This window comes from Grammomys surdaster, unplaced genomic scaffold, assembly GCF_004785775.1.
Source record: "Grammomys surdaster isolate TR1022 unplaced genomic scaffold, NIH_TR_1.0 185, whole genome shotgun sequence".
NCBI lineage: Eukaryota > Metazoa > Chordata > Mammalia > Rodentia > Muridae > Grammomys > Grammomys surdaster.
In genome coordinates this window covers 15,261,869-15,275,431 of record NW_021604630.1, presented here as the reverse complement: position 1 = coordinate 15,275,431, position 13,563 = coordinate 15,261,869, and the positions used below count along the sequence as shown (strand labels likewise).

The following is a 13,563-nucleotide window of genomic DNA, read 5'->3' as shown; positions in this document are numbered from 1 at the left end:
AAGTGGCCATTTTTCTGTTGGATGCTTGTTAACCACCTCTATCTCTTTTCTCTTCATTTCAATTCAGTTGATCTCTTAGCCCCAAGTCCTCAAGTTTTTGTGTATCTTTCTTTCTATTTTTATTTTCTCATACTTTTATATAAAGTATTTTTCTCTCATCTCCTTTCCCTGGGTCTTTCTTTGAGCTTTGAAATATGACTGTAGTTGAGTTTGGTATGTAAAGAGTTTCTCTACTTTTAGTCTGTCTATTGAGAAGCCATGCTGCTTTCTGTTTCCTACAGTCACCAAATGCTTGTAGTAATTTTTCAGCTATGTCTAGAAAGTTACAATACAAATTTGCATGGTGATGTTGGACTGAGTACTATCTTTGAGAAAGCCAGTAAGAGCTATTTTTTGTGTATGAGCAGATACAGCGTTGGGATTCTTCTACATGTGTCCCCAAGGAGAATATAAAGGCAATTCCAAAGTATTCCAAAAGAAATAATAACAATATGCCTATACATCTAACATAATAGGTCCTGGTTTTCTATGTTTAATAAGTAATCACATGTGCCTTGACCTTTTTCTCTCACTGAGTGGACATCCTAAATTACAGAGAAACCACAATTGCCTCAAATTGGTTGTTTATTTCCTTATTCTTGAATAGTCAGTAATTTTTCCTTGCTTTTATTTGGCTACACTCAAGCAATGCTACACTCAACATTATCATATGCCATTTTGTGAGACTATTATTAAATAGAAGATTTACTAGAAGTGGAATCAATTGTTCAAAGGTCATATGCATTTTACAATGAAGTCTGGCGAGTGCCTCAAAAATGGTGCTACAGCTTATTCTGTATAGAATTGTCCAAGTCTTCACATTTTAATTATAATCTTTAAAATTTGTATTGAATGAATTCAATGTACATTTTTTTAAACTTTGGGAATGATTTAAATATAAAAAAATAATCGTAATTTCCTCTTTTATACGCACGTCAGGATCAGTATAACTCCCTGATCATATTGGGGCAAGACCCTTTTAAGATCAGCTGGGCTGGGCAGAGCACTCTACTATCATCTCCTTAAAAGACCTTTCACCTCTGGACAAGTCATCAGCACAAGTGACTTCTGGGATTCTTTGGCCACTCTTCCAAATGACATTGGTTCCTGTGTCTTGCCATGCCTGGTTTCTCCATGACTTCCTCTTCTGACCCTGGGTGCTGTTTGGGCCTCCATTGTCATAAGTACATCATTATACACTCTGCTACAGTGATCTCCACCCCCTGGCACCCTTTACCTAGATCCTCCTCATGTTGAGTTGAGGGATGATCCTGCCTCCTTCAGACCGTCTACTGTTGCCCTCACCTAACTGTGTAAAATCCCACTGGATTCTAGGAAACACTTATTTGGATATTGATTGATTAAATATCGGTTCTTGAAATGTAAGATACTTTCCTCAAATACAAATAGGGAAGGGAATAGAGGTCTGTCCATCCATTTATTCACTAATACTTTTAGCATAAGTTCATTGCGTACCAATTGGATCCTGACTTAACAGCTATAAATATTATTTTCTAACTTAAGTAGGCTAATTACCCCTAGGAGACACAAATATACCAGTTATAAACAAACCAGGGAGAAATATCCCTGGAGAAGAACAGGGCTATATAGATATTTAGAGGAGATAAAGAATTTTAGTGGTCTAGTATATTAAAAATAGCTTTATTTTTATTGCTTGTTTCACTTTCTACCTTTTTATTCCCCAAATCGAAGCATATATACATATACATATACATATATATATATATATGTATATATATGAAAAAGAAAGATAAAAGTTGAACTTGGATAATTTCATATTTGAATGAGAGTCAAACTTTCCTTCAATAATTGCTTATGTATGTCAAACAAAAATGTTACGATCATAAAAAAAGCAATGCTTATTTTTATTCTAGAAAGCCCTTTACATTTGTTTGCCTTTTATATTTTACATATATATATACTGGAAAATAAGTATTGCAGTAGAAATGGAGATACTTTTTATAAGTTATAATATTAAAAAAGTACAAAGCAAGAGAACGAAAGAAAACAAAATGCAGGAATAATAAAGATACAATATCCCATGTTGTTTCCATATTGTTGCCTCTCTGTGAGTAAACACGGCATACTTTTCAGGACTTTCCTTTGGGCTTTAACACTAAGCCCTAAGGTCTGCAGCACTAAGATAGTAGCAGATTACTAATTGTATGCCCATGTATATCTCACTTTTCCTATTTTGTGTTCTGCTAATGATTATGTCAATTCCTACCTCACAGGGTTGTTGTGGGGGCCAAAATATGTGTGAAAATGTCCGTAAAATCATGAAGACCTTTAAAGTCTTAAGAAGAGTTCACAGCAGTCGTTTTTAACAGAACAGCTGTTCATTGTTAGTTTTATGCAGATGTGTTAAATCTCTAATCATATTAGGATTGAAAGAAAAACAGAAATGCCAGCTGTCAAATGTATGTCTTGAATAAAAAAAAGGAGAGATATTGTTGAATAAGACAAGATTTCTATGTTATATGGAGCAATGTATGTGTGCCCAGAACACAAGTCAGTGAGTTTCTCTTAGCAAAGCAAAAGAGTGTTAGTTATAAGAGAAGTGGCTAAACCAGAGGCCAGATATGTTCACAGAGGTCAGAACAAAATGTCAAACGAATAAACCAAGTCTAGGCTATGCAGGACAGAACCTGAGCCCAAGACATTTCTGTCAAGCACGTTCTAGGAAGGACAGCAACAAATTGGTATTGTTACTGTTACAAGGTTGTGTCTCTACCTCCAAGCCTCCAAGATATGATGAAATATGCCCCTGAGGAAAAAGAAAGATGGAATTAGCCAGTGATTCTGAGAGTCTGCAGTAGTAACAGACTACTTATTCCGTGCAAACATCTAGAGAAACCTGGATTTGTGTCTAGGCATTAATTGGCCTGTGCTGTGGAGTGTGGGTGACACTTTTCTTGTGCCAGGGGCACTGTTGTGGACAATTTTGGCTTCATACAGAATGATCCCGATCCCAGATAGGCTGGCAGAAAAATTGTAAGAATTCAATTCTTAATCATTTTACATCCAAAACTATACATAAATGGTTAAGTATGGAATATTGACCTAAACTTTCCAAATTAGTCAAGACGGCTCTACTTTTCTCTTTAGATAAAAATAGATGCTAAATACCCTGCTCAGAAGCATCAATTATCCCATCTTTTATCATGTATAATGAAAAGTGAAAAATGGTATGTTCTGTTGCCATGCTAACTAGAAAGGGTGTTTCAATCAAGTAAGGGAATCTTGTAAGTAAACACAGTGAGGCACCACTTAAAAGGGTCCTGTTGCTTATCCATGGTGTGTCAGCATGATTTGCTCATGATCAAGAAGAGAGATAGAATGTGAATTTTTGGCATCTTCTTTTGAACCTCAAACAATGATATGAAAAAATGTATCTGCTTTGATTTATACTGAAAACTCAACACGATATTAAATAAACTTCTGGTCTTTCTTAAAACATTCAGTTGATTAAAGTTAAATTCTTCTCCCATCACTAACTAATTATAATAATGGATATTCTGAGGATACTTGTTGTATATTAGGTGCTTTTCGTGCATTTTTAAAACTAATACTAGAAAGCCAGTGGGATAAATGCTATTTCTATCAACATTTAATGAACTGGAATCTAAGGTTAACTGCTAATGAAGGGAAGCAGCAGAGATTCAAAGCTATGCTTCTCAGTTTCCAAGTTCTCATGACTCTGTGAAATGGCTCCAAACTAGACAAGTATTTTATGCATATAAACCCTACAAATACTGAATATGGAACTGGAGAGAGAGAAAGTAGAATTGTAATTAGCAGTTCTATTTTCCAGAATGAGCCTTATAATTTGAAGATCTCCAGGAGGTAAAAATTCCAAAAGTATACTATTAAGTCATCTGTGTTTATATTTTCGCCAGCATAACTACTGTGTGTATAGCCTGCATTCTCCACCTCGGGTCTATTACTCAGACACATCATCTTCCTGGAAGTGCTCTCAGGACTTCCATTATCACTAATGAGAGTTACTTACATGTGCCTTGGGAAGAGCTATCTGCTAATAAATAGTCTACCTTTATATCAGTCACTGACTCAGTTTTCACACTTTCCAGTTTCACTGGCTGCTTTGATGCCTCTTCACACTTACCGAGTCTTCTTTTTCTTAATTTCAGAGTGTGCTTTTCACAGTAGCACTAGTTATGAGCCATCCAAACAAGGTCCAGTATACCTGAGCAAGAACAGCTCTCAGTAAATTAGACAAATGCTACCAACTTATGATAGTTGTATTTTGTATATCACTTCCTGTGGTTCCCTGAATTGTTAATAAAACCATATAGTATTCTCCTAACACAATAAATATAGCCTTAATAATATTATTGTCATGTCTTGTAAATAGAGAGTTAAATCAGCAATGATACACAGTTAGCTTGTCCTGTTCAGTTCCTTTTCCCACTGACTGTCAGAGCCTGAACTCCACTAGATCCAATAAGAAGGGGGGAAAGTCAATATAATTCTATCCAGGATTTATACTAGCAAATTTGAAATCTATCCAGTATGAATGGGTTTGGATAGATAAAGGATACCCAGAATGCCCCTTCACATCCTTTCATAAACCTCTGAGCAACCAGGTATCTCCCTACACCTCATCTCTAATTATGAGCCGCTGCCTTCTGTTCTACAATGAGAAATTCTGCTTTATAAGAACACAGTATCACATAATTTGTTCACATTAAAGTACCTTATAAAAATAGGCTGGCAACCTGTTATTTGGTTCCCTCAACCTGTCTTGTCTGGAAGCATGCTACTGTTAGGAAATTAGTCTAAAATTAGTTCCCTAGAAAGACAGTTAGTTTGACTACACTGGGCATGACCAAGGCATCTATGCACACTTGCATTAGGGCTTAAGTTATTCACTCTTATTCACTGCCTAGGGCACTAAAGTTACTCTTATTTCATTCCTCCCCTAAATCCTCACACCCTGAATAATACACTTCAGAGTAAAATATGTGAATTCCAGAAATATTGTGAAGCAATTTAAACGTCTCTAATGTGAATTATGTAGCAAAATGGCTGTATTTCCTAATGATATTTTGTGGGAGTCAGAAGTTTCACTTCCACTGGAATGGAGTCAAGTCTGACTGAACACAATACTCAGCTTTCAATTCACGACATTTTCATAAAACTCCGTATGGTTTACACATGACTCATTAGTCTCTAGTAAATTAGTTAAAGGTTCTACTATAAACTATCATCTAAATGAAACTCTCTCCTGTGATTTTCACATTTATTTTTTAATACTAGTTTTTAAATTACTTAATCAGTTCTTTGAGACTTTCATACAACGTATTTGGATCATATTTACTCTCTTTCTAACTCTCCCCGGATCTACTCCTGCTTCCGTACCCACCCCAACTTTGTGTCTCTATAAATAAATCAAGACCAGTTTGTGTTACCCACATATGGATATGACTTCTGGAGCATGGTCAACTTACCAGGAGATAATAACTTTCTCTCTCTCAGCAGCTGTCAATTGTCTGCAATTTCTGGGCCTGGGATGGAGCGTCCTGCAAAATTATTTCTCTTTGTGGCATGATTAGGCCTGGCTTGAGCATGAACAAGTATTGTGCATGTTGTCACAACTACTGTGACTTATATGCAGAAATGGAGGGATCAGGGATCATTATGGAAGACGAGGTCATCTACCACCATGTACTCTTTACACCACTTCTTCCACAATGATCCCCAATCCCTCCATTTCTGATAACCACACTGTCACCTACAGGAATACAACCTATGCATCCAAAGGACACAGGTGTTCCAATCACAAAAATGTAAGCAGTTGAATAAAGTTTATTAACATTTACTAAGGAATCTAGTAGATCCTTAGTAAATATTTTGAAATTTTAAAAATTTAATATCAGACATTTGTTTTCAGATGACAGCAAACCTGAGGCCTTGTGCAGTTAGGCAAGTGCTGTGATCCTGAATTGCACCATCTATTAGCTTTCTCATTATTTTGATAAATGCACCTTACAGAAGGACTTGCATTGACCGACAGTTTGAAGGTGTCTTATACCATAGCAGGTATGTTATGGAGATTTGAGCGTGAGGTATCTGGCCATATTTTCTCCATGATTAGGAAACATAGGAAGAAACATATTGATGCTCAGCTTCTTTTCTCCTTTGTATTCGTTCCTGGAAACCCAGAACATGTGGGAGTGCCTCCCATAGCTGTGGTTGGTCTTCTTACCTTATTTAATGTAGTCTAGAGACTGCCATACACACATTCCCAAAGGTTTGTCTCCCAAGTAATTCTACTTTCTGTTAAATTGGCAATATTAACCTTCATTTTAAACCCTTAAATAAGAATCTCTTTCTTTCTTTCTTTCTTTCTTTCTTTCTTTCTTTCTTTCTTTCTTTCTTTCTTTCTTTCTGAGATTAGTCTCACTACACAGCTCAGCCTCACCTCAAAATCATGATCCTCCTATCTTGGCTTCCTGAGTGCTGGGATTACAGGCATGCCCTGCTATGACAAGTGAAAAAGATGATCTTTTTGAACATTTTTTTGATATGTTAAAATCATAACCTAACAGATCTGGTTAACCAACCCTTATTTCCCATTTAAAAATTAAAGGAAAACTTGCTTTTTCAAGTTTCTGCCCACTGGATTATTTCTATTTGTGTTCTTATTTATGGATACATAAATAAAACATAAGTGAAAGGGGAAAAGAAAAACCAGCTGATCTTCTTGCACTGTCAGAATAAACTGACTTGTATTATTCACAATTCTGGACACTAGAGTAAAAACCTGAAGTGCCAGCAGGGTCATTTTCTCTAAGCCCTCTCTGAGTAGTAATTTTGGAATTAAAACTTACAAGAATAATTTCACTTACATTTGCTTTGTACTGATTTTGTAACTTTAAATCTCAGTAATGTTATGTAATAGTGTGCCATTTCATAAAATAATAAGAACTGTTACCTGAATATACAATGACCAATTTTTAAAAGATTAATGTGAAACAGAATGACCTTGACTACCACTTATATACGTCCTCAAATAATTTCCACCAATATATTTGTGAGAGCAGGTAAGTAGGGCTGAGAATGGTGGTACAACATAATTTCAGCATTTCAGAGGCCGGAGCAGGAGGACTGGAAATTTGAGGTCAGCTTAGGTTATGTAGTGAGGATCTTTGTTTTAAAAAAAAAAAAGCAATAAATAACAAAATCAAAAAAACAAAACTGAAAAGTAACAAAAACTTGCTCATTAAAGAAATGCATGTATTGTCTCATGCAAGAATTCTACAAGATGAGTTTTACTTTATGAACGGCATGACGCAGGATACATTGGGGTTCTCTAAAGAAACAAAACTATGGGACACACACACACACACACACACACACACACACACACAGAGGCATTAAAATAATAATAGCACCAAGAATCTCATCTGCAAGCTGAGAACCTGGTAGTTCCTCTCATCTTGAGGCTGAGTCCCTTAACATCTGGACCAGTCTTACAACAGCTGACCCTGACTGGGGAAGAGGCAGACAGTAGTTGCTCATTCCACAAGGCTGTGTGACTCCGTAGTCCCAATCTGGCACTAAAAGCCTGGAAGTTTCCATGGTCCAGAACCAAAGCTTGGAAACTCTGGTTCTGCTGCCAGTGAAGGAAGCAGCAGAGCAGATTAATTGCAGCATGATGGAGGACGAACTTTCTTCTGCCACATCCTTTTTTGTCCATGCTAGTACCAGAAGTCACTGCCCACATCCAGGGCAGGTCTTTTCACAGCAATCAAGGCAATCAAGATACTTCTTCAGGTGAGGTTCCTTCTCAGGCAATTCTAATTTGGGGCAAGTCGACATCAAAACCAAATATACTACAAGAGTTGAACTAAACCTTCTATACTCAGTCTCTCTTCGCACATCTCTTAGATTTCATATCTGTCACCTTTGTTGACAACAACTTCATGCTGAGCCATATTATCTTCTACTTCTTGCCACTTTTTTTTAACCCTTCAATCATCCTCTGATTTATGTCTACATGGGGCCTGAGTTTACTCTTGGCTACTGTGTTCAGTGATGGGGGTACTCTTTCTCTAACAATGCTCTAAATGCCTAGTAATTAGGAAAACATGATTTCCTTTTCACAGTCTCCAGGATGCAACGACACAACGGGACATTGAACAACCACACGGTGTGTGTCAATAACATTTAGGAACAATCTTGCTGATTATGTATTGGACAGCTATTTTAGCTGTTCAATTCTCTCACTGTGGGAATGAGTTATAATCAAGTAACCACACTGCATCCAAGTAGCCCCTGGTTTAGAAGTTACTCATGGCCTGTGGGATGTAGAGAAATAAACTCTGGGGATTCTGTTCCGTGACTGTAGCAGACTTGACAGAGACCCACTTTCATGAGGTTTGTGACATGAGCTAGGATGGATGCTTCATAAGATCTGTTTGGGGAATTAGGGAGGGAAAAATGATCAGTGACTTTCTTATTATGTAGTGCATTGCTGCTGCCATCACTGTTTTCTAAGTGTTAAGCCAGGTATCAGAATCTTTAAGAAGCAATGTAATGAATAATCTCCCACTGCATCCAGAACTTTGCAATGCATTTATTTTTGAATTGAAAATAGATTTCTCTCTTGTATAATATATTCCAGCCAGTTTCTCCTCTCTCCACTCCCCATAACTCCCTCAGCTCCCTTCCCTCTCAGATACACTCCCCCTCCATTTCACTTCAGAAAAAAAGAAAAGTCATGTGCCAAGAGACTACAGCCAAATACAATAAGACAAGGTGAAAGCGCTTCTATTGAGGCTGGGCAAGGCAACCAAATAGGAGGAAAAGAGTCATAAGAAGAGGCCAAAGGGTCAGAGATGCTCCTGCTCCTATTGTTAAGGGTCCCACAAAACAGTAAGCTAACAGCCATAACACATCCACAGATGACCTGGTACAGACCCTTACAGACCCCATGCTTGCCAGTTTAGTCTTAGTTGATTCAGTGGGCTATGCTCTCCTGGTGTCCTCTATTGCCTCGAACTCTTACAATCTTTCCTCCACCCTGTTCCACGGGAGTCCTTGAAGCTTTGAGTAGAGACCAAAAAAGTTCTCACTTGATTCTCATAACCAATCTGTCCCTGTACTTTCCTCAGGAGTGGTCAGAATCTTAAAAAAAAAAAAAACAACTCTGTAAAAGCCTGCTATAGGTATAGTTGATCTGTACATTTGGCTCACTTAATATTCAACTCAAAGTCAACCTTGATCCAATTTGACCCCTTTACCCCTCAACCTCATTGGAACACACTGTGTTTTAAGTTAGGCCTCATCAGAATTTCATACTGAGATGGTTGTAGTAACAAATGAAAATAAAATAAAATAAAATAAAATAAAATAAAATGATAATGACAGAACTATATGCCCATAGTTCTAAGTCGAGTTGGTAACACAGTTGGGACTGGAAACTGCCCTCTTCAGCTTCCAGGATAGAAAAATATTCCTTTCAAGACTCTGGCTCACCTACAACTGAACAGACACTTGGGGTATTCTTAAAATAGAGTTTGAAAACTCCGTCTAACTTAGAGCCCATTTACTGAGATCCACTATTCAGTAAGCATATTTTTCTGCTCTTATTGCTATCTGAACAAAAGAAGGCAATTCATATTCATATTTTTAGTGTGTTTCTACTTTGACTAGACAACAAAGGTCAAACAAATGGAAGCAACTATATTTATTCTAGGTAAGGAGACTAGGTTCTCTGTTAACTTTTTGAGGTTTCATATACTCTCTCTAAATGCTTCTAGGTACAGCAGTGGTCCGTAAATTATAGCTACTCCTATTAAAATCAGTATAATGAAGAACATACACACACACACACACACACACACACACACACACACACGTCTTCTACCAGTTCCGTTAACTCCGTCTATTTTTAGCTTGCATAGACAAAAACATTTGTAAACATAAACAAAATATATCATATAATGCCACTAGGACTGTATATTGTCTCTAGGACTGTGTATTATCTCTCAGTTGCCTCCAAATCTAATTCAAGGTATAAACACTCAGTAAATTGTGAGAATTTTATTTTCATGTAAGTCAGGAAACTCTGTACTAACTTGTCAGAGCTGACAGCGACTAAGCAGATTACCCTAGAGGGCCAAATTTGGAACACATTTTCTCCCTAAACCTCACCTTTTAAGTCCCCTTACAATCCATGACTTTGGAGGATAATTTTCAACATAATGACTAATTTCAGTCTATTGTACTTTCATACTATTCATCTATAATACTTCATACAATATTTAAGCCGAGATTACTTCATACGGGATTAAGGTGCTCTCTAATTTGGTGAGCCCATCTATAAAAATGGGAGCACATCTGCAGAAGATCTGAAATATTGGAGCTACAGCCAAAACCACCAAGAATTGGTGCAGACATGAGAATCTTGGACGAAGAAAGCACAGATTCTACCCAGCTTTGAAAAAGAAAAAAGAAAGATGCCCCTGACAGCTCCCTGATTTCAGTCTTATGGCTTCCTAATCTGTGAATTTCTATTTTAAGCTACACAGCCACAGTCATTTGTTATGGCAATCCTTGGAAGGACATCTTTGGATCCACCTACTCCCAAACATCATTCCAATAACTCTTACACATCTCTCTTCATCTGAGGTTGAGCATCAGCCCTGCTTCGGCATCTAAGAGAATGAAAGTGAAATCTGTACATAATGAGAAAGTATACACACAATTTTCATATAACTTCCTTCCCTCTGAACTCAAGGCTGGCTGAGTGCTGTCTCCCCCTTCTGCTCTTCTGCATTTCTAGAGGATATGAGATTGCATGTCACTGCCACAAAAGAAAAAATAAACTTGGGCTGGAGAGATGGCTTAGTGGTTAAGAGCACTGACTCCTCTTCCAGAGGTCTTAAGTTCAATTCCCTGCAACCACATGGTGGCTCACAACCATCTGTAAATGGGATCTAGTGTCTTTTTTGTTGTGTTTGAAGAGAGCGACAGTGTACTCACATACATAAAATAAATAAATCTTAAAAAAAAAGAAAGAAAGAAAAACAAACTCAAAGGTCAAACACCCAAGTATTTTCCACTGAATATGTACCACTTTCGTAGAAATGTAAAATAAAAGGCCATTAAGACAAACCACTGTAAGTTGAGAGCTGTCTGCAACTAAAGTATTAATTCTTCATTGGTCGTTTATAACTTTAAGATTTGTACATGAAGCACTTCATCATTTAGAGTTCTGATGAGGATTTATCACCATTGGTGTAAGTGTTCCATTTTCTTCTTTAAGTGAAATCCATTTTAAACAAGGAAATCAAGGAAAATAATTTACAGAAAACGAGTGCTAAGTAGACACAGATGCTCCAACACCTGGACTTGTAAAATCTCAATATTTACCATATTGACTGCCTAACATGGTTGAGTACATTGACATACACAAGAGTAAATTTGGGGTATTTTCAAATGCAGTAGTATAAGTTCTCTTATTAATTAATGAATGAATTAACTAAACAATCCCATTTTTGATTTGGCTTCATCTGCAGTTTTCCCATGAGGGAACAGAGTCCTTGTCTCGCATATTCAGATCTCCTTGAGTTTGAGGTGGCTAATGTTGAAATTTAGTCAGAAGATAACAGGCAGCAGCTAAGCAACAGATCTTTGATCTGAGCTGGAGAGACTCAGGTATTAAAATATGTGTAGTTGGTGACCAGAGGCTCCCCTTGGCCTCCATGACTTGCCATTCTTTCAGTAGTCAACAAAGTAAGTTATTCCCATAATAGATCTCAAAACTATGTGAATTAAATCGATATCTTTGTCAGGGTGTAACTTACTTTTCCTACACATAAAAACTACTTTGTGTAGAGAGTTGAAAAAGAATACAATCCATTCTTCTATTGTATCTTATCCAAAAATTTTAATAATTTGATTTACCAGTCTTCTGAAGCCCTTCATTCAAGAGAATCTCATTATTTATCCACATATATGACCTGTCTTATAACTGCTTGTGATGTGAGCCCTAGGTTACCTTGTGCATTCTACAGTGAGCTGGGAAGTTAATAAGGGTCTAAATCAAGCAGGGAAACTAATTGAGCTGATAATGCTTCCAGAAGGGCCAGTAATAATAACAGAATCTAGAAGAGAAAAAAAAATCTGTGCACACCTAGAATAGAGAATGAAAAATTGAGAGGGAAAACAGAGAGGGAAGCAAGGAACATGTCAGATGAGGTCTCAGAAACAATGGGTGTGGAGGCTTATTTGGAACATTGAAGAGTTACATGACTGGAAAAAAAGGAGAAGAAAGAGGAGGAGGAGGGGAAGGAGTAGAAAGTGGAGAAGGAGAAAAAGGAAGGAGGAGAGGGAGAAGAAGCAAAAGCAGAAGCAGCAGCAGCAGAGGATGAAGAAGAAGGAGGAGGAGGAGGAGGAGGAGGAAAGGGTAGGGAAAGGGGAAGGAGAAGAGAAGGAGAAGAAGACAGGATAATTTTTCTAAGGTGGTCAGGATTTAAATGACAACCTCAGTTACTCTAGGAGTCACTGGACAGATATATCCTTGCTACAACCCTCCATCATCTTAGAGGATTGTATTTGTAGCTATTAAAAACAATCAAACTGACATTACAACCAGGAAACACACATTTGTTTTGCATGTTCTGTAGTGTCTGTCCATCTTCACTTAATGCTGTTGGAGACTGAAGGTTGCTGCAGATAACCTATAAACTAATAGTTGTGGATACATTCCAATAAAACTTTATCTAAAGATCAGATAGCAGGTGGAAAATGCCCACAGGTCAAAATGCTGTTTAGAAGAGCATCAGCAAAGTAGTAGAAGAAAATTACTGGGGGAAACAGTGAAGGCCAAACTCTTATCTAAAACTATCCATCAGGTCTTGTCTATCTGCAGAAACTTTTCAGAATAGATAAATAATCCCTGTTTAACAAGAACAAATGTTACATGTGAAAGTGTGTATGTATATATATATATATATATATATATGTGTGTGTGTGTGTGTGTGTGTGTGTGTGTGTGTGTGTGTGTATGTGTGTCTGTGTGTCTGTGTGTCTGTGTGTATCTGTGTGTATATGTGTATATCCAGGCACATTGACATAAGAGAGTTTATTATAATTTATTTGAATCAAATAAACTATTTAAATCTTGAAAAACAAAAACTTTGTACTTGCAATAATTTTGAACAATGTATCGTTTATTTTAAACATAAAAATCTTACTAACTTTGAGGGCATGGCATATGTTTTAGTAACATTTTTTCACAGATCTCAGAAAAGATAATTGTGCCTAGTTAGCTGTATCTAATTAAAATTGGATAATATTTTCTTCTCTCTAAAAGTTGAAACATTAGATTTCACAGAGTTCAAACCACTGGACAATGCCCAAATAAGATCCAAAATATCTCTCTGTCTGTTTCTCTGTTTCTCTGTTTCTCTGTTTCTCTGTTTCTCTGTTTCTCTGTTTCTCTGTTTCTCTGTTTCTCTGTTTCTCTGT

General features: G+C 37.0%; 1 protein-coding gene across 3 annotated transcripts in view; it reads left to right on the top strand.

The window, feature by feature from the left end:
• Positions 1–13,563, top strand: part of Msr1 (macrophage scavenger receptor 1) — a 60,122-nt gene that overhangs the window by 34,615 nt on the left and 11,944 nt on the right. The window contains exon 9 of one of the 3 annotated variants that reach the window (XM_028768259.1): positions 979–3,520. The exons of the other annotated variants lie outside the window; for them this stretch is intronic. Coding sequence (XP_028624092.1) covers positions 979–989 — 11 coding nt within the window. The 3' untranslated portion in view covers positions 990–3,520. Of the gene's footprint in view, positions 1–978; positions 3,521–13,563 lie in introns of those variants that run through there. 3 annotated transcript variants of the gene reach the window in all.